This window comes from Passer domesticus, chromosome 2, assembly GCF_036417665.1.
Source record: "Passer domesticus isolate bPasDom1 chromosome 2, bPasDom1.hap1, whole genome shotgun sequence".
NCBI lineage: Eukaryota > Metazoa > Chordata > Aves > Passeriformes > Passeridae > Passer > Passer domesticus.
The window spans coordinates 16,102,943-16,124,899 of record NC_087475.1 but is presented as its reverse complement, the minus strand read 5'-3'; the positions used below and the strand labels follow the sequence as shown (position 1 = coordinate 16,124,899).

Sequence of the window (21,957 nt, the reverse complement as noted above, 5' to 3'; positions counted from 1 at the left end):
CATGGGTCAGGAGCACAAGTTGTTTACAATAGAAATTTAGACTGCTTTTAATTAGTGTATGCAGTAAAATTTAGTCAAATTGACTTGAACTGAGTTTATGCTCCTTTGTATTGCACAGTGTAAAGATTACTAACCGCACCAAGCCTACAGTCTTTTGCAGTATTAAAACCGTGGCAGCACTATTACATCAGTTAAACAAGTATGCCTTATTATTGTTGGCCTTCTCACTTGTTTCAGAGTTTTAAACAAAAAGAACAAGAGCTTTCCTATTCAAAACAGCTCTCTATTCCATATTTGGTTTAATTGTTTTTTTAAATAGAAAACCCCAACAAAACTATTTTAAGTAAAGTAGAAATGATCCTTTAATCCTGCAATCTTTTAAAATTTCATATAAAAACACTCATATTCATTGCCAAATCCTCAATCTGCCTCTTGAATCATACCAAAGTCATTAAAAAGCAGAAATTTGCACCATAAATTTCTTAGGCAAGCTGTAGAAAGCACTATAACTTACCGATGTCATTGCTTCTTTCAGAGGAGTCTTTCTCTAGAGTGCCGGATACCGTACTGCCCACTAATTCCACTTTTGGACTATCACTCCTGCATTTGGATCAAGAAGAGGAGATGTTTTATTGGGAGTTTTTGTGTGGGTTACAGTAAATTGGTAGCTAACTTGCAATTAATAATGAGAGAGCAAAGTATTCTTCCTTTGCAGCACCAGAGTAATAGCAATGTCAGCGAGAGCAATCTCTAGCAAGTCGACATGCTGTACGGATTAACCTTATCCCGTTTCTCCTTAACACCTGTCCAAAAAGCCTCTTTTAGACACCGTGGTGTCCGGAATAATTCTTCAGATGTTCACAGCATCTCAACACGAAGGAAACCTAAGGGCAAGGGGACATTCTTCAACATCTTCTTTGTAGTTTTTTTCTAATTAATTGGCTTGCACAAACTACAGCAGTGGACTACCTGAAATGCTGCAGAAAGCAAGAACCTCAAGCTAGCATTGTGCGTTTCAGCAGTTCTAAGTATTTACTTATAAATGCAACTCTTCCACCATGTTTTTACACTTTTCTTATGAGACTGGACTATGAATACTGTTTCCACAGTCCAAAGAACCAAGATCACCTAATTTGTCAGAAATGTCTTTTGAATAGTAACGCATCAGGAGCTACGATACTTTATACAGAGGAGCTATTTTAAAATCAAACAGGAGATCAAACAAAAGCAACAAAATTATCCCTGCTTTGGAGAACATTCTATCCCACAAGTACTTGAGTTTACTAAATCATTTACCTACTGAAACAATATAAAAAAACCCAACAGTGGTAGGCAGGTAACTCAGTATTGCACAGGTCTCTCTAATCTCTGATATTTTCTTGACAACAACTGCTCAGTAATGCAACACATTGTACTTGCCATCATTATCAGGTCACTTGACAAATACAATAGTTTTTCCACAATGACTATTCCCAGTGCAACCTATAAAAATTATGATGTATGTAAGGTACCCAACTTAGGGATAAAGATATAGATCTGCCCCGAAACAACCCAGGCAGATGTGTACTATACAGTGCAATAATTAGCAATAATTAGCTACTGACAGTAAAATATGCAGTGAGCTCACAAATCTTGTTGATTTTTTTCATTGGTCTCTGCTTTTGATACCATAAGCTGATGACAGATGGCCTGAACCTCAGCTCATGGCAGCAGCTTAAGAGCAAAACACAAAGTGGCTGGAAACCCTATTTCAGACTTCAGGGAAGCTGTGATAAAGAGCTGAACATTTTTATTAAAATCCAGAGGAGGTCATAGATTAAGTGAATATATATCCCATTAAACCCTGTGATAGGGTGACCAGTGAACAAAAAATAGACAGTCAAATTAACAAGCAAACTATTCCACAGCTCTCAATATGGCAGGCAGTCTTCACCAGGAAGGACACAGAAGAAATTTAATGCATGCACAGAAAATTGTATTAATTGGCAAGATGATAAATAAAGGTATTTCCAAGTGACCTACCTTTAGATCAACAACAATTAGTTTTCTTATTTTTTAGTCTTTAACTTTTTCTTATATTGCTTATATATTTGTAAACCTATAAGAAGCAACATAGTTTCTTGGCTGACAGAGCAATGAGCATCTGACTGCACACTCTGTTTTACACACATACATTTCCCAGCAATCTGAGAGCACAATGTGAGTTGGAAGCACTCTAGGAAATGTGTGAGTATGGCTTTGGAGAGATTCTTAGAATGGCATAATTTAGGGCTGAAAGTCACAACATTTACCACTTGCCTACAAAAGATACCAAGATATATGGCAACAGCCCCACAAGAAGAATCAACAGGCTTATTATGCCACTCTGCATCCATACTGTTGTGAAAGGAGTGGAGCCCTCCCTTCTCATTCACAGTGTCCCTCTCTGCTCGTGCCCATACAGGCAGGCTGTCAGCTTCACCAGACAGATGATCAGCCTGAGAGAAACCCCACACTAATGGAAGGCCCACTGCAAACTGATTAATTGCCATCTGGAGCAACTCCCTGACCCATATGGATGCACAGCTGCACAAATGCTGGTGCTAAACACAAGGGAGGCAGTGGGAATGGGGTGTCAGGACAAGGAATCCTGTTAGCAGGGGCATGGACATGGATTGGTTTGAACTGATTGTAAAGGTGCATCGGTGTTTATGGCTTGCCTACTCCAGAGAATGGACTTCTCTATAAATTGTATAATCGTGGTATGTCTAAGTGAAGCCTTTGGAACGAACTGACAGCTATTCATTGCCCCACATGTTTTTTTATCTGTCCTATTGCCCTTGAAGCCCTACTCAGCCTCCAGTAAAGGAGGACTATATTTAAATGGAAAAAAATCATCACTACAAAAAGTCAGTGAGATGCATAAGATGCAAGCCACTTACTCAGGACAGAAGAAAACCCTCTTTGGCTCTGCAGCTGCCATGGAAATCTCACAGGACTCACTTTGCAACTACAGCAATTTCCCCCTCAGGATCATGTACTGGCTTTGGCTGGGATAGAGTCAATTTTCTTTATAGCAGCTTGCATGGTGCTACATTTTTGCTTTGTCCTGAAAACAGTGTAGATAACAGAGGGGTATTTTCATTGTTACTGAGCTGTGCTTGCACAGTCAAGGCCCTTTCTGCTTCTCCTGTCATCCCACCAGGGAGAAGGGTGGGGACAAGGAGTTGGGTGGGGACACAGCTGACCCAGGGATGTCCCACGCCACATGGTGCCATACTCAGCATGCAGAGGGGAGGGAAGAAGGAGGATGGAAGAAGGGGGATGTTTGGAGTTATGCCATTTGTCTTCCCAAGTCACCACTGCAGGTGATGAAGCCAAACTTTCTAGTGGATAGCAGAACACCTGCCTGCCTGTGGGAAGTAGCAACATTCTTTGCTTTGCTTGCACATACATAATTTGCCTTTCCTGTTTAACTGTCTTTGTCTCCACCCACAAGTTTTTTACTTTTGCCCTTCTGATTCCCACCCCCATCCCACAGTAGGAGTGTGAGCGAGTGTCTGCATGGGGCTCAGCTGCCCACCAGGGTTAAACCACAACAGGTCAACAAAAGTTTAAAATATTTCAAGCAAAGATAGAACAAAATAATAACTACTCCATTGCATGCCTCACCAATGAACTGAATACTAGGGTATGTTTTGGTTTTTCCAAGACATCACATAGTTAAATCTGAAGATTGTAGGAAAGACTTGTATTTCCAAGTATGCCCAGGTGATCAGCAGGTATGGACTGTATTTTGGAGCAACAGGGCAAGCATGTTTAAAGCAAAGTCCAAAAGAAGCTGTGGCAGTAGCACCTGGACAGAAGAGTAAGTTCTCAGAAATGTACAACCAAAGCATTTCACTAAGATGAAACTGGGAGCCCAGGCAAGTCCCTTTTTTTCTTTTCATTTGCCCCAGATTTCTCCCTAAGAGCATTTTTTTATTTAACCGTATGTGGAGGAATGAAGAAAATCAATGTCTAGCATTTCACTCTAACTTTTACACAATTCTGGTATTTAATTCACCATTACTATTACTGCTTGAACTCCAGTAGTTCAATAGCAGCTAATTTTCCTAACAGTACAATAGTAAAAACATATTAATGCCTATATTGTAGTTTTTTCTGCAAGATTCACAGCTTGCCCATTTTAGGCAACTGTTTTATTCTGGTTTTCATCTAACTCTATTCACTATGCATAAAGGAAATCTACGGTGCACAACCCACTTGCTGATGACTAAAAGGTAGCCACCTAGACTTGATTAGGACTACAGTGAGGCCTTTAATTTCTGCAACCTTGCCTCTAGCAGAGAATAAATGGACTTGTGTTGGCAAGTCCAATTTCTCAGTGCTCCTCAAAGACTGTAAACACCTCTGATAAAAAGTGCATGTAAGTGCAGAGTGACAACCAACATTAGATAATAATTACTTGATGGCACTATTCTGCAGTGGCACCAGCTAAAAGAGCATTGAAGATGTGTATTTTGCTAAAGTTTGATCTAAAATGATCAAAGAAAGAAGACTGAAAGCAGGCTGACAGTATTTGAAATGTGCATTGCCTAATGCTATTCCTCAGCACAATCCAAGCTTTCGTGCTGACTTAGTGCCCAAGCTATGCTGCAATAACTTGAGGTAAACTAAGAAAGTCAAGATCAGGGTAACATTCTGATGCAGGTATTTTCCACACATTCTGCACTGTTGCAGCAACAGTAGAATTTAATCAGTAGAAATGAACTAGTCATGAACAGTTCATGAACTGCTATTATTGAGAAGATCATTATGATCCAGCCAGATGACTATAAGAATTTTCTTCTTTCTTGTTGTTCTTTAAATACAACTTACTATGAAATAAATTGGGACATAAACTGCAAAACCTAAATTCTTTAAATGAGTGTTTTTTCCACCAATCCCAAAACCATTGGACAGAAGAAAAGCAATACCTTGCATGAGTCACAGGCACAACAGGTCTTTCTGGTCGTCTTGGGGGCAGGGTGCCAGGTCTGCTCACAGCATTGGCTTTGGGGGGCCGAGGTTTCTTCGGAGGTATAGCAGGAACTGAAGGCTTCTGCAGGTCTAACTGTTTTTGCTCTCTCTCTGATCTTTCTTTAAATCAATCATTTCCAGAGAAAAGAACAGGGATATTGTTAAGTGGAATTCATTTGCACTCACAAGTCTACATTCAAAGAAGAAATCTTCAACTGTAGATAGACTGTATACAAAGAAAAACCTTTCCATTTCTGTTCTAAATCATTATTTATTTGATATAATTGCCACAAATCAGTTGCTCAACCTGCCTGGCTGTTCTGCCTGGAACTCCTCAGCCAAAACATATGTGCAGCATCTTCATGGGAATACTATTTTTTGTTTTAGTAACTTACTGTTTTCTGACTGTAAAGTACAAGAATGGCAAGAAACTACATAAAATTACATACCATATGGTACAACTTCCCACAAGCATAACTTATATTAAATTTTAGTATGAAACAATATTAATTTAGAAGGTCACAAAAATAATTATGCTGGATATTCTTAACATCTCTTGGACAAACAGAAATACTATTTTTAGGAGGGGAAAAAGCATATTTCACTTGAAATATTACACTTTCACTTGAAATAATACACTTAAGTGAAATTAAAATACAAACACAAAAATTTAACAATGTCTAGCAGGATATAAACTCCTCAGAAAAATCAGACCTATTATTTAGGTTTTAAGCACAGACTTATATGCTGAATTTTTCAGCTTGCTGATGAAAACCTAGATAATTTGCAGAATGGATTATGCATAGTTAGGGAGTGCCACCATGCTAATATCCAGTGCCAAACATGCAATATTTGTGCATTGGATTTGTGTCCTGTGCATGTGTAAAGTACAATACACATTAATAATTCTGAATAATATGCTCTAAATTCCCAATACAAAAAAACCATGTAAGCATGTTTGCCACACCCGAGAAAGGCTGAATTTTCTTAAAGAAAGGGCAAAACTCTCCAAGGAACTAAAGTTCTGCCCTCTATATCCTACTATTTCAATACCCCACTTCCCTTGACAATGCTGCCTATGATATGCTGTGAATGTTACACCTCTGTGTACATCTAAGAGGGGAATGTTACAGGATATTGCTTAATGGGTTCTTAATGAGAACCCATTAATGAGAGGATCATAGATTAAATCCCCAGAAACACAATGCACATTAGGTTTGGAATAGTCCAGCTAGCACTATTGTTCACAGGCAGTATGCTTTGAGCAGATGCAGCCATTGGGTCCTCAGTAACACTGAGGCTTTTCCAGCACACTGTGTAATTTTTACACACTTAATCCTGTGACAATTTATACTGCGTCAGTGTCCAAGAATCTAAATTGTATGAGGGACAGGCTGGGCAGTGTGCCAACACACAGCTCAAAGGATGTTCCTGAGCCACCCCTGCTGTCACACCACATGAGCCATTCCTGCCACTCCCTGGTACTCCTAAATGTAGGTACTACTCCTACAGCCTCTTTTCAATGTTTAGAAAAGTTACAGATATTTATAGCCAAGTAGAGTTAACATATTTAAATTTCCTCTGCTGTTTTAGCAGTTGGCTTTTTAAATCTAATAATGGAAAACAAAGGGGTTTATTGCTAAGACAATCATGAGAAGCAGCACACACAACCAAAAGTAAACCTATGCAGAGGAAACAGCTAAAACACTTGTTAGATTACTAAGATGTATATCCAGAAACAGATCTTGGTACTTGGAAGTCTGAAGGTTCTGTCACTAAATTATAACTGCATATTATGCATTTAGTCATGTACATACACGTGCCTTTTAAAAGGCTGCAAGTTCAAATACTTAGACATTAAAAAATCCCACAAACAAACTTGTTCTTACGATCTAATAGTCCACTTAACACATGAAACTTGGCACCATCTTCAATTACAGAATAGATGTAACTATTTTTCTGAGACTATTCACCATTCACAATGAACACAATGAAACCATTAAAGGTTTAATTTGCTTGTCCCTGCTCTGTGTGGTACTGTGTCCCATTTCTCGCAATGTTCAAACATGGCTTTGAAGGATTTTTTCGTTTCTTCGCTGCCTTGCCTGTGACTTTTGTGGCTATGATAATGGGGTGATTCATAGGCATTAATGACTATATCTCCACAAAATCCCTTTGAGATGCAGGAAAACCACCAACCCAGCTTTCAACTAGAGAACCAAAGAAGACAGATGTCAAGAAAAAAGTACACACTAATCTGGGGTATTTTACTTGATCGAGCACCTGGGTTTTACAGAGCACTGGGCTTTATAGAGCATTTCATGTATTGAGAGCAAATCTCCCCTGGACCTCAGTTGTGGCTGCCTGTATTCAACAGCTCTGGATGGCTACAATTGAACACCCTGAATTCAGTCCATAAGCAACGAGAGCCTTTCCAAAATGCCTATCATCACAGTCTATCAGAGTGGAAAACAAACATCCGAACAACACAGTTTATGGAAACAGAGAGTGGAAAATGAGGATGTGCATTGGTTCTATTTCCCTCATCACTCTGCAGAGAACAGGCTGAAAAGCACATTTCATACCTTTTTCTTCTGTTCTATTAGGAAGACATTCTGGCCTTTCAGGTGGTATCTTCTTGATTTCATGCTTTCGATCTGTGGTCCCTGTCAAAGACAGAAAAAGTTGGAATTCCAAGCCAACAAAACAGTGGCATAAGATTTAGTTCTGCAATTTCTTAGGCTTTTTATATTCCCCAATTTGAAAACATCTTGCTAAAACTGAATATAAATTTATATAAAATATTTGCCTGTACCATAATGACAAAATAGCAATTGGATACTTATGTCTTTGTAATCAAGTTCACAGCTTCCAAAGTGTGCGATCTCAAAGAATAGACACTCTCTGCCTATTCTATGGGAAAAAAAAAAGTCTGTAATTGCGGATTTAAAATTGTGGACAAATCCTTCATCATTACAGACGTAAGTGAAGGGCAACTCAACAGTGTGCAGAAACTTTAAGAATAAATCAATTAATTGAGCAGTGTGAAGAGAATGCGTGATGGAGCTGAATATACAGAGGTTATTTTACATTAAATTAACATATCCCTTCCCTTTTTCTCCACTACTATTAGCTGTTCACTTCCACATATTAGAAGGAGGAGAAGAGCAGTGCTGGCAGCATTCTGCAAGACTATTTGCATGACTATTTTAATTGATAGCTTTTGGCCTGGAGGTGTAAGCCCCTGGCTTCTTCTGCCTCTGTACTGGAGGCCCTGACATTCTGTTTTCCAAGAAATATGAGAACTTGTGGTACAAAATTTGCAAAAATTTCCTGGCACATACAAGATAAAATCTGCTAATTCCCATGTTATAACAAACACTTTATTGGATATTGGCTTTGCTGCATTGGCTAACCACTAGGTGCTAATGCCATTTCAACTTAGTAGTGTTGAAAACCGCTTTAGGTAACAGTATTAGCATTTCAATAAAAATTACAGTAGTTGAAATCCAAGAAAAGCAGAGAAGGCAGGGCAAGGACCACAAGGCAATTTTTTGTTTCAATCTATTCTATTATATGCAGTTCTCAAGTGCATTTACATTTTCTGAATGTGCTGTTGCAACTCCCTTCTGCAGCTGGTTCCTAGAAATCAGTAGTCATCAGTGGTGATCACCAGCCATTGTTCCTTTACCCAAGTGTGCTGTTGGACAGGCAATAGTACCACATACCATGCCAATAAATAATACTAAATTCTCATTTATGGCTGGATTTGATAATCTTAAGGGTCTTTTCCAATGGAAATGATTCTATGAAAAAGACTTCACTCCTGAGAGGAGAAGCTGCTGCTCCTAAGCAATTAAAGCCTTTCAAAACTCAAGTTATACAAAGCACAAGTCAATGTATTGATAATCTCGCACACACTAATGTGTTCAGAAAGAAAGACACATAAGTCTGTACCTAATTACAGTATGATTAACAGTCATCATTAACACACAAAGGGACATTTTCAGGCCAAGTCTAGAACAATGAGCCTACTGAGGAGCTCCCAGATTCAGTTGTTCTTCCTACTTGGATTGTGACCGCCAAATTGATCAACACCCAGGCAGGCACCATGATCCTGCCTTAGCTCCCAGGTGACAGTCACCTTCACGGAAGCTTTGGGAAGTTCTGTATCAGCTCCCAGAGGAACTCAAGAGTGTTCCCACCCTTCGGTCTGGACACAGTTGTGTTGCTTACCCCAGCTACCCAGTGAAATGCTAATGTTTTTCAATGACTAGTGCATTAAGGAACTTGTGCTCCTAAATTTGGCTCTCCAGTATTCACCTTGCTTTGTAAAGTGCAGCACAGATGTCTCTGGCTGTTTACTGTGGAGATTATAAATTTATATCTCTACTATAATATAGACACCTCTTTACACATATGACACTTGTACTACAAAGACAAGTTCTAATTCTCTGTTTTGATTTTATGCTCTGCATCAGAAGACGCTGACATTTAATCACAGAGGCTGCAACTGACAGTTTTAAATTTATTCATCACACTGTGACTGGTCAAATATACAGAGGCATTACTGAAGTTGTTACCTTCTATCAACAGTGAGACCTGATATGGAGATGTGGTAAAATACAGTATAATCTCATTGAAGAAATAATTTGACAAGGTAGAGGATGTCAGGATGATTAATCCTAATAAACATTGGATGATTTTCAGCTCTAGATATGTATCAGAATAAACTCTTGTGCTTGATCAGCCAGGAGTTGTCAAAGAATGAGTATGAAAAGAAAGAACTGCAATAGTCTTGGCTTTGACGTTGATATAGGCGGCCTTAGATTGTCTGCATCCTTTTTACAACCATTTTTCCTTTGAAAATGGTCATATTTCAGAAGGAAAAATGCTATGGTGACACAGTAAAGTACTGTATGCAAGCAGCTACTTATTAAAAGTGTTATTATCTAATTATAGCGGTATAAATTGAAATAAATATGAAGTTTTATAGAGTTTTCACAAAACACATCAGGCTTTAACATCAGTGGTCACCAAGACATCGTTATTATACAACCACCACTAGATGGCAAAGTCATACTGCTCTCTCTGGACACTATTACTGATTTAAAATCAAATTTGTTTCCTTGAATCTCATGACAGAGCGAAGAACAAACCAGGGATGCCAATAAGAAACGCAAATATTTATGATCAAGATTCTGTAATCAAAGAACGGCATGACAAATTCAAACTAGTTAAATTATAGTATATTGATTCACAGTAAATTGTATAGTGGTTGCATTTCTACTAACAGCTTAAGTCTATAGGAGAGGAAAATTTACTTTTCAAAGCACCAAAAGCTGGAACACATCACAGTAACAAGAAAACTATCTGGAGACTGGGCATATTTGTTTTGGTTTTTAATCTGTGCCTGCAGTGGGGGAAGCAGTAGTGCTGCTGCAGAGTTTTTCAAACTGACTGGACTTAAGGGATTAAAGAATTGCAGCCACAGTTATGTTTCCACCACAATTGCAATACAAATGAAAACTCTGAGAGCATCCCCTGCCTTGTGATTTGTATTTTTACATTAATGGAACTGGAATTTGGTTTCCGAGTTCAGGACTGTCAAGTGTGTAGATTCTTTAACTGTTTCTAAGTTTCATGATAAATATAAATCATGCAGGCACTTTTGAAAATTAGTATGGAGAGATCCTTTTAAAATTACAAATAGATGTTCAGCTCAGTAACTACACACAGGTCAGTATAAGAGATCACAAACTCAGTTTTACTAGCACTCCTCTGTTTGGAAAACAGACTCAGCTCCTTAATACTTTTTCAACACCTTTAACTACATAACCATTCAGGATAATTCCTTTTAGTTTTACACTTAGGGCTATAAAAGTATTGAAAACCAAGAATATATGGCCTATAACCTGGAGCAGCCAGCCAGATCCAGCATTCATGCAGATCTGCAAGACTTAGACTGCAGCTCAGAGGAGGCCACTGTATGACACTATTTTATAGACATTCTAAAAAGCTCTGTGTCTCTAGAATAAATCAGATCTGTAGTGAATGCAGTTTCCTCCTGCAGGTATTATCAGACTCCACATACTGTGTCTGTACTGAAGGACATGCACACAATCAACTCCAGTCAGGGAACAAAACCAAAACAATTTGAAAAACTGAAGTATCACACTTGCTCTGATTTAGCATTATTAAGAGGCAAAACAGGTTATTTTGAAATGCTATAGATGGTTGATTGCAACACATTTAAAGCCCACCACAGTCTTTCAGGGTTACCGACTATTTGCATTTGATTGTGATTTATTAGTTGTTGTCTAGACATCTGCTTGTCAATTTTGATACAGATGAATTCTATACAAATTTGAATACACTTAATTTAGATTGAGATGTGCTCACTGACATTTGCTGTAAAAATTCAACTTTACCTGATCCTTGTTTGATGACAGGAGCTGATGGAGGTGGTGGTTTCTTCGGTCTCTAAAATTTAATAAGAGAAGAAAACAGGTTGCTTTCAAAAGGCCTGTAAATCTCATTCATACAGAGGTTGGAGTTGATCATAAAGTGCTTAACATTAATAATTACAAGTCATGAGACTACAGATCTGCCACATATTTCTCCTGAAATAACTTCATTAAAATGAATTTGAAGAGAGAAAATAGAATTGACAAATAAAATATCATTTTTATATTTGCAATTGAAATGTCCTGCTGAGGGGTTAAAAAAGTTCATTTTATGTACCTTAAGACTGGAGGAATACATGACCTTTGAGCTAATGAAGAAGTCTATTTCTTTAAAATTTAACCTTGTAAATATTTACCCATTCTGGAAAAAAAAACCCAAAACCAAACAAACACAAAGACACTCCGAGATACATGTGGTAAAACCTGAGGTATTTTCAGACCCATAAATGAGGCAAAAATGCAGAACTCAGGAAATACAGCAAAGATTACTCTTTTTTCACTTACTAGGATATATTCAGAGTTCCAGTTGTGACAGATCAGAGTTTTAGATGTTTGGTGAAATGAAACTAGTTATTCTGACTAGTCTGTCCCTTTTATACTTTTACCTTCTGTTATGATGATTTTCCTAATAGATCTGTAATGGTAAGACTGAGAAACATGACCACCAAAGGTTTTGGCAGTGCCAGAACAATTTCTCTTCACCTGAGGCAGGGGGACTGATGGTTTTTCCTCTCTGCTGATGTGTGTGAATGCATGCACAGCACACTGGCAGTCACCACAAGTGTGTTGGAATGAGTACAAAACCAAATGGAGCATCATGCTAGATCAAATGACATACTTTATCTCTCACTTTGAAAAAACCTCAACAAACTATCAAGATTATTGTGAAGAAATTCTAAGGGGAAAAAAAAATTCCCCCATATGCTCATCATTTTTTCTGAGAAGGACCTTCTTTCCTTTCCTACAGATTGATCACAATCACTTTCACTACTGGCTGTCACTTTCATTGCTGGCTATGTAGCAATGTATATTGTCTTGTGGAACAAATGTGAAATAAAATGATTTTTCCAGATATGCACAGCTTTGCCAAACTTCAATCAGCCATTAGGCTAGTATTTTCTCTCAAACTCTTATTGATCCCTGCCCTCCCTCCAATTATTTCCTATCTATCTGCCAAAGCTTTTGAGAAAGATCAATTGCTTTGCTCACTTGCAGTAATTAGTTCAGTGTCTGCCCTAGAACTTTCAGACCTTGGTCTCAGTGTTGAAAGAGAGCAGGTTTGCTGTGAAGGCTGAGTGCTTGCCACAAACCCTTCCAAGGGATCTCTCTCAAATCTAGCAAATGTATTTATCTCTGGAGAAAATAAAACTCCAGCTTTTGCCCAGACAGGGTAAGCCTAACATCCTGAATCTCAAAGTTGTCATCCAGCAACCTTCAAGTTTCTCCTGCCATCTTACCCTGATCAAATCACCTCCCATCATCAACCTGAGAAAGCTGTGGCCAAGAACTTAAGAGATCAGAATGATCTTCTACAGCCCAGCTGCCATGGGCCATTGTCCACAAACACTGAGTCCCTTACACTCTCAGAAACTCTTCTACAAGAATTTGGACAGCATGGTTTGAAGTTTAAATGAAGAAAAGTGAAGAAAAATTTGGAAAGGAAATGAGACAGAGACAATTAATGTCCTGTGATAGGCATTAGGAGTTCTGTTGATAATGGCTGCAGGGTGAAATAGTTGATGCTGAGGCTTCAACAGTACAATATAGGCATTTGGGGTTTTATTGTGGACTGATCCCATTGACTGACCCTATATCAGCAGCTGGAATACAAGAGATGCACTCCCTTAGCACATCTTTTGGCTTAGTTCTCTCCTGAGAGAGAGATCTGTCTTCCAAAGCATGACAAGTGCAGATGGACAAGTGACAGATTCACTGCGGTCACTCCTGATTAAAACCAAAGCACTTATGTAGAGAGACACGAAGGAGAAAGGGTCTTGTGGTTCATTTGACAAAGTGGTTTTAACTAAAAGCTGAAGAGGGAAATAGATTGTTTCAAAAGGACAGACCAAGGTCAGAAAGGGTGTAGTGTGAAGGAGCCTTAAAAGACTCCTTGGGGAACATGGAGGAGCAAGAAGGATTTACAAGGGTCTGTGGCTAGATGAGGTAACTGAGAAGGTGATGGAGACAAACTAGAAATTACAGAAAGGAAACCAGGACTGATTGGACAAGAAGAGAACAGAACTACAGAGCAGGGACAAAAAGTAAAAGGGGAGAGGAAAAAAAGATGTATAAAGACATTTGGTGTAGGGATAGAAAGTAAACCCAGATGGTGACTTGGACTCAGGTAGTGAGCTCAGGGGAAAATCCTGTAATGGAGACCACCTGAGAGGTGGAGATTGGGAGTAGGCAGTGAATAGAAAAAGTCTGGAACAAATAGGCATGTGTGGAAAAGAGTCAGGCTTGGAAAATTGGGGACTGGACAAGGAGATGGGAAGAGATCCCAAGCTTTTGTTGAACAGACAGAAGAACTACTGCAACAAATACTTTCAGACTATGGGATGGAATCCAAGCTATCTGGATCACATCAGAAAATACCTGACAAAACCACTGGTAAAGTATTTATCTCCTTTCCTTTTAGCACTGATTCAAGCAAAGACAGATGGTCTATAGTCCTACCAGTTACTTACTCAAGTGGCCAGATCTGTGGCATTTCAAAAATTAATAAAATTTTATTCTCCACAGTTAGAGCAGACCTAGCTGTAATTCCCAAGTGTCTGAATATCTAATTTAATTTACAAGTTATATTCAATTGTACTGTAAAAATCACTTTAAAGCTACATAATTTTTAAGTTCAAAAAGACTGAATAATTACACCAAAAGAAAAAAAAAGGATACCAGCAAGAATTTTTTTCTTCTATAATAGGCTCACTATGTCTTCAGGTTTTTGATTTCTGCCTCTTCTAGAAATCACCTTCTTTCATTTTTAGGCCTAAAGCCAGGATATGGACTTTGCTGTGGAATTGCCTTTTCATCTCCCACAGTTCTTGCTGCTCTTCTCCTTTCCTTTTCAATAATTATCATGTTCGCCTCTGTGAGTAGTTTAATAGTTGCTTTATTAAGCCTTCCAAGTTATTTAATTTTTGCCTTCGGCATCCAGTTTTATTGCCAAAGAGTGAAGCTGGGCGTCAGTAAGTTTTGGTTTTGTCACAGAAGGCTTACAGTCACTGTGAAATACTCATCAAAAGCCTGATTGCAAGCTTGTAATATCCCACTGATGACTCAAAAAGTTCCTAAAAATGGAATGGTCTTTTGGGGGAAGTAATACATTACTTTATTCCAGGAAACCACAAGATTTCTAAATATTGTCTGGCAAATAACAATGCCATCTTTTTCAAATAAACAGGAGCTGCACAGGTTTTATACCTTCTTTTTTAGTAATTCTGAGAGGTGAGGAAATTTACCTCTGAGACACCAAAAGCTTATTATTTTTCAAATTTCACAGTTAAAATCTCACCCTTTTGTCCTGTAACAGTGCTTGACTGTTGTCCATCAGCATGCAGGTGATACTCTAACTTTTCATATTCCACCACAAAAACAATAGAGAAAATTAAAGAATTCTGGATATCATTGCATCACATGACTTAGTCCTGGGACCTCTAGTTCTTCTATCTCTCAAACTTGTAGGACAGAGGGTTTTCAGAGCAGCAGAGTGGAGGTTTGGTGACTGGATGGGCAAATCAAACCCTTCAAGAAAACTCCGTAATATGACTCTGAGTGCCACACATTCCTTTTATGGATGCTTTCTAACCCAGATTTTTTTTCCTTTATGTTTTTAGGTTATTAGATGAGAAGTAAAATTTTTCAAAATCACATATCTGAAAGAGGATTTCTTTCAGCTCTACTTTAATTCTGAATATTCAAGTGAAAATGAAAGAATATATTGCTTACCTCTTTTTCAAAATCTGAAGGGAGTAGCTTGACAAAGTTATCTGGAAAGACACCTCGTCTGCCATTGAGTTCTCCTTCCCACCAACCCACATCAATGCAATCCTACAAAACAGTAAAATAAAATTAAAACCACAGTGTGCTGGTGCACTGAACAGATTTTTGAGCTGAAGTACTCTCTTGCATAATGTCCTGCCTGTTTGCTAGAATATGACAATTCACTGGAGTGCCAGGTTAACAGGGTAATCTATCAGACAAAAACTTCAATAACCACCCTGCATTCCATTATCACATGGAGCAGCTAGGAAAGAACAATGAACATGCTGTAAGAGCTCAAGACCTTGCCTGTGTCTAAAGCAAAATGCTTGTTCACCATTTGATCTATTAAACAAGTCAGCATTTTGATCATGCATGACCCTATGTCTCTCTGACTTCATTCTGCAGAAAGCCAATAACTTCATTAAGCATCACACATCAGGAGATAAAAAAGCTCCCTTATTTCCCATACTTTCAAAAAAAGCTTGACACACTGGAATTATTAAATTCCATCTCACTCTAATTAATAAGGAACAATGCACCTAATTAATACCTGGCATCACCTTCTTTTTCTGCAGCATTTCTGAGCAGTGCAATGCAGAGTGTATAGCAAAACAATGTACAGTTAAATAGGTGTATAAGTAATATCAGTGAGTATAAATGATAAAAAATAGAAGTTATTTTTGTTATGAATAATAACAGTAACAGAAGCCACAACATTTTAGAGAAAGTTGAAACGCTTCCCTATTCAAGTGCTCCATATTCACTTTTTTGTGTCTGTGTGTTTGCTAAATAGAACACTTCCTGTTGAGATTTTCCACATTCTTTTTTCCTGAAAGCTCAAGCTGAAACAGCTCAGCTGTTTTCCAAAACACAATTACAGGAAAGTTACCCATTGTCTGCTCAGTCTTAAAACCACTTCAGCCAATTTTTGCAGTTGGCTCAACATCAGGCTGGCCAACCTTTCCTGATTTCCATAAAATCTTTTATTTCAGGTGCTAAATGGATGGCAGAACAATGCAGGTTAACTTAGTGAGGTGTACTTAATACCAAGTCTTAAAAATATTGTTCACAATGACTGTGCTTGGTGGTATTTTTCTCTAAGTTACAGTAGACAAACACTGGATGATATTTGAGAGAAACCAGACTAGCATTAAACATCATTACTTTTATGCTTTGGGGGTGGTTTTTGTTCCTTTTTTTTGTTCTGAACTCTTTATTTAGCTTATTTAGTCCTCCTGGTCTCCTGAGTATGTGCTAACTAAACACAGCAGCTAAAGAGCCTGGTTTCTTACATCATGTCTGTTTTGGTGCATTTGGCTCTTTCCCCCTCCTTTCTCAGTATTTTTCTGATGTAATGCAGGCACAAAACAATCCTTTCATTCTTTTTTTTAATAATCTTTTCTCATGCCTAATCTTTGTTTTTCTGTATTCTCCCTTCTCTTTAGCAGGGTGGCCTCCATCAGGGAGAACATTTTCTAGGCATTCCCACAATTTAGGAGGTATTTCCCAGCTCTGTAAGACCTTTGTTACTGACCAGGGCTGATTCTTGACCAGCTGATGTTTCCAAAACATCTGCTGAGTACCTACAGGGCTGTCAAGGGCTCCGTGGAGGCCAGCCATGCATGGCATGGGCAGGCTCTGTGCAGGATTCTCCTCTTGCTGCAGAGCCAACCCCCTCATTCCTGGTGTGAAGGTGCTCTCCACTTGCTTCTATCCACTTGCACAGCCAAATAATCAGGGCACTCAACTGTTCTATCACATGGTGTGTTTTGTAATGCCCTCCACTCCCTACGCTGCTAAGCTGAAATTGCCTAAACATTTATGACCCAATTCAGATTTTGAAAAATATTAAGAATAATTCAAGCATCCAGAGACAAAAAGCTTGTGCTTCAACTCATTACACAGCTTAGCACTAGCTAATAATCCTGACTGAACAGCACAAGACATCGCATATATGCTTTTTAGGTTATATTTTTTATGCTCTTAGGGAACACAAATATTACTCCTACTTCTTCACTTCACTAACACATGAATTTTATCCTCAATTCTTTTTTTAAAGCTCATTTGTTTTCATGAAGCTGCTGTTTGTGTCACACATTCATAAATCCCAAACAGCTGCAGGTTTCCTTTTTCTCCCTCTCCAGCTGGTCACTCAGGCTTATGCAGCCAATCACCCCAGTGGATTTTCATACAGTAAGTAAATCTCTTTAGGCAGTTTCTCTTTAATTTTCTCATTTACTTCACTTGCAAGAGAAGGCTTATGGGTCACTGAGAAAGAAATAAAGAGATTTCAAAAGTTAAAAGCCACCTATGAAATCTGGTGAAGAATCTCCACGGTGGTGCCCTCCTGCTACCCACAACTGCAGGCTTGCTGTGCCCCAGCAAATTCTGGAAGCCAACTTAAGGTGCTGGCAGACAGAGCAGCACACAAGCACACCTGTGACAGCTGCAAAGGCCAGAGCTATGAAGCACAATCAAAGCAGCATGATGAAAACAATGTGTCTGCTTGTGAACAATGAGCAAAACCCACTCCAATTCTTCCAGCTTGCCATCAGCCATGCAATCTTAACCATATTGTCTTTTTAAACATAACCTGTGTTCATGTGTTCAAGTACAGTAAAATGGCTATAATTTAAAAATCCAAATTTTATAGAAAAGCCATCAAGCAATCCAGTATCAAGACTGACAAATATTTATTAATAACCCAAAATTTATTAACAAACCAAATGGATCTCTGCTTTATCTCCATGTTATCCTGTCAGACTCATATAACAACTTAAACAAAAATCAGATGATGCAATATCCCCAAAGTCCTATGAAGAAAATGTAACCCAAGTACTATAAATTAATTGTGTTTTCTTTTTAAAAAAAACCCTCAAAAATATTTACAATACTGTAGGAGTAAAACATGGCAAAAAAAGATAATCCATCTACTGAAATTCATCCAGTTAAGTGGTAGATGCATCAACATTTAGGTACTGTAAAAATCAGCTCCTACCAAAACTTAATTTGGAGACTATACCCACGTTCTCATTGCAGTGACAGTGCAATCAAAGACCTCAGAGAAATCCACTTCTCACATTGCCAAGCCGACTTTGGTTGCTCAAGCAGAGGCAGTTTCATAAAGCAGAGAAATTAAAAATCTTTAGGGACACATTGGTAATTTCTCATTAAAATACAAATCTAGTTTTATCTTCATTTCTAGTGAAGTAAAATAATAACACAGTTTAGGATGAAAATTATCTCTAACATTACTGAATCAATTTTTTATCCCAGCACTGCCAAGTCCACTTCTAAACCACGTCCCTGAGTGTCACATTTACATGTCTTCTAAATACCTCTGGGGATGGAGACTCAACCACTTCCCTGGGCAGCCTGTTCCAGTGCTTGACATCTCCTTTGGTGACAAAATTTTTCCTCACATCAAATCTAAAACTCCTCTGGCACAGCTCAAGGCCTGTCACCTGTAACTTGGGACAGCCTCACACTGACAGGACCAGGGCACTGGGCAGCTGGGACAGTCACAGAGGAGATGCTCCTGCTGTGCTGGGCAGGAGCTTGCTGCCATTGCCCCTGTCCCTTCAGTCCCTTCAGCCAGGCAGAGTGAGGACAGGGAATCCTCCATGCCAAGCATCCTGTCTGCCCACTGGGCCTGCCCCAGGGAAGGCAGGGTGTGATTCCAGCTGTCACGTCCATTCAGCAACCATTCTAATTCCAACTTCAGCAGCTCCCAAGTAAAGCATAAAAAACTGAATACACTGGCTTTACTAGCAACATTCATTTTGTGTTAAATATTTGGGCAAAAATTGGACAAAACATAGAGAAGGGAAAGACTAAGTGTTGAGGAAATTTTGAGATGTTTAAACTTTATAAGAAATAGATATTACAAAGAATATAAGTTACTAAAATGTCAGCCTGGGCTGGAACATACATTACATAAGTTAGAGGAAAGGGTAAATCTGGGAGAAATGGAAAGTGCTAGAAAATCAGAATATAGCTACCTTTTGTCAACATGTTGCCAAGAATTATAAGAGTATACACAAGTGAACTAAAAACATCAGTCCTTTTCTGAAGAATAAGAAGAACTATTCTTTGTGGAATTAGCAGTGATACATGCAAGCTGTGAATAAAACTGGAAGAGAGAATTATCTGGAGAAAACAGACTTTTTTCATGAAGGGAACATCAAAAAAGAAAACAAAATACAAACCCAAACCAATGGTAAAACAAGAAAAGTAAAAACACAATTCTACTCTGAAACTTATGTCTGTGGTGACTAAAAGAGTAGGGACAGAGGAGATGGGGAAGAAAGAGATACACGAATAGAGAGACCAGCCAAAAGCCATGGGGAGATAACTGGCAAAGAAAGTTTCCATTCAGAGCACCAGATTTATCACACTGTTACTGAATGGAAGTGAAATACAGTGAGATACATAAGTAGGGCTGACAGCATAAAATCAAGGCTTAGTCACCTTTTAGCAACTGCAGTGGTCCTGCAGCCACTGTCATACTGACGAAGGAAAGTCACAAAATGACAGAGTCATGCCTTCCCCTCTTCTGGGTGAAAGAATAATTACATTGCTTGGTCTCTTGTGCACACAGTATCCTACATTAAAAGGTTTCTTAGCAGCAGAACTACTGCTCTGTATCAGAGCAAACATTGGGCTGTTCCTTCCCTTGGTGCTCTCAATTCAACAGGAAAAAAGCAGAAGATGGTGGAGACTGAAGAAAAAGCCCAGCATAAAGCACCTTATGCTCTGCAGGCTGACAAATACTGCACTCTCTGCTCAGAAGCAGCTGCACCCAGACAGACACCACTGACACCGCACTGGCCCATGGCATCTCCCCAGTGCAGGAGCCCAGCTGCCACCAGCCAAGAACAAACTTCCCTTTGGTCAAACACCATCGCTGGTTTTCTCTGATGGCAAAAAAAAGGGGATAATGGAGGTGGATAAGGCAGAGCTGTCAGTCCCCTTTAGTACCTGATACCACGTTCAAGACCATGAATGAAAAGATTCAAGTTCGTGCCTGGCAGGTGATGTGTCTCTCATGCCAAGCAGTGTCCCAGCTACAAGCTACCCCACTGCCAAACATGACTGAACTCTCCCTGCTGGAAATGCTTCAGCTTCACAGCCTTTCCTTCTGCTCCAAGGAGGCAGGAGTTTCATACACCCCATAGACAGAGGAGTTTTTATTTCATGTAAAGTTTTCTCTCTTAAAAAAACAGACTTGGTTATTAGAGATGGGGTTTATTTCTAGCCCGCACTGCTATTTGCACTCTAGGCCTGAGCCAGATAAAAGGAACATGAAGGAAACCAACCAGCATTTTTTGCTGAAAATGCAAGGCAACACTTCTGGTCATGAACATACTTATAATAAAACTCTACTATTAGGATTTTTTTTTTTCATTATTTTACCAGGAATCAATAAAGCATGCAAGATTACTATAATTTAAATGTCAGGCATGCTCCAGTGTATGTTTTCTTCCAAGTACTATGCATTATTCTATCCTTTTTCTTTTTACTCTTTTTCTTGAAGCCACTTAGAGGAGAGTTACTGTATGCTATGAGACTGTTCTTAATCACTTAAATAAAACCCTGTAGCTACTTGGCTCTATGTATACATTATAATGTGTGCAGAAGCCCACTGGACTTGCATCTCAATCATCACTGCAGCCAGCTGCAAGTGCATCAAGATTGCTCTCTCCAGCACTAACAGCCATCTGATACTGGGAATCTCCCAACAGCTCAGCAATTTCTGCAGCTTTACCAAAACACAAGGAAGCCTGAGAGGAAGCAAGCATCCACTGCTGCAGCTCTGCTTCCCACTTTAGGGGCAAAGATGTTTCCTGCCTTTTCCTCCAAAGCAGCCTTCAAGGCAGCACCCACTCCCCTGCTCTCTTGCTACCTTTGGAAGGACTGACAATTTCAGGGTGTGCTGTGGCCCAAGTTCATCTCTCCACTCCCTAACCTACCTTCCAAGCTGCCCCTAGTGAAGAGGAAGGCTTTTGTCAGTATAAGTAAATAAGAGATTTTTTTCTATTCCCCAATGTCACAAAATTAGTAATAAGCTATGTAATTATCTTCTCTCCTGTCCATGAGTTGAACTGCAGCTGTGTAAACTCTGGAAGAAATACATCTGAAAAAGGCCAATCTTCTCATCTGTAAATAGGACTTCTGTTTTTCTGAGGGAGCTGATTGCTGCATAGTCTGGTCCTCTGAACATGATGGTACTTTGCAATACTGCTAAAATATGAAGCTATAGTTTAGACATCAACCCACAACTGCTGGATTTTTCAGCTCTTTGATTAAAAATTTTTGATACAGACCCATTCCATCACAGAGATTTCCTCATCACAGCTAAGACAGAAAACAACACTAAGAACAAGAAAAAGCAGGCCCCCAGAAAAGTATATGTGAAGCAGATACTGTAGTATCTGTACTGATACACGACAATGGTGCAGTTTTAAGAAAGTATTACTTTTCTGGAAATCTCCACTAGAAGATA

The 21,957-nt window shown here is 38.9% G+C and overlaps 1 protein-coding gene across 9 annotated transcripts in view; it reads right to left on the bottom strand.

The window, feature by feature from the left end:
• The window catches only part of SH3KBP1 (SH3 domain containing kinase binding protein 1), a 210,901-nt gene that overhangs the window by 18,688 nt on the left and 170,256 nt on the right, over positions 1–21,957 (bottom strand). For all 9 annotated transcript variants that reach the window (XR_010355536.1, XM_064407525.1, XM_064407523.1 and 6 more), the window contains 5 exons: positions 15,417–15,518; positions 11,433–11,484; positions 7,587–7,667; positions 4,959–5,121; positions 515–600 (listed from right to left, as the gene is read on the bottom strand). Coding sequence is in view for 8 of the 9 variants with exons in the window: in XM_064407525.1 (XP_064263595.1) it covers positions 515–600; positions 4,959–5,121; positions 7,587–7,667; positions 11,433–11,484; positions 15,417–15,518 (484 nt within the window). In the remaining variant the exon portion in view is untranslated. The remainder of the gene's footprint in view (positions 1–514; positions 601–4,958; positions 5,122–7,586; positions 7,668–11,432; positions 11,485–15,416; positions 15,519–21,957) is intronic.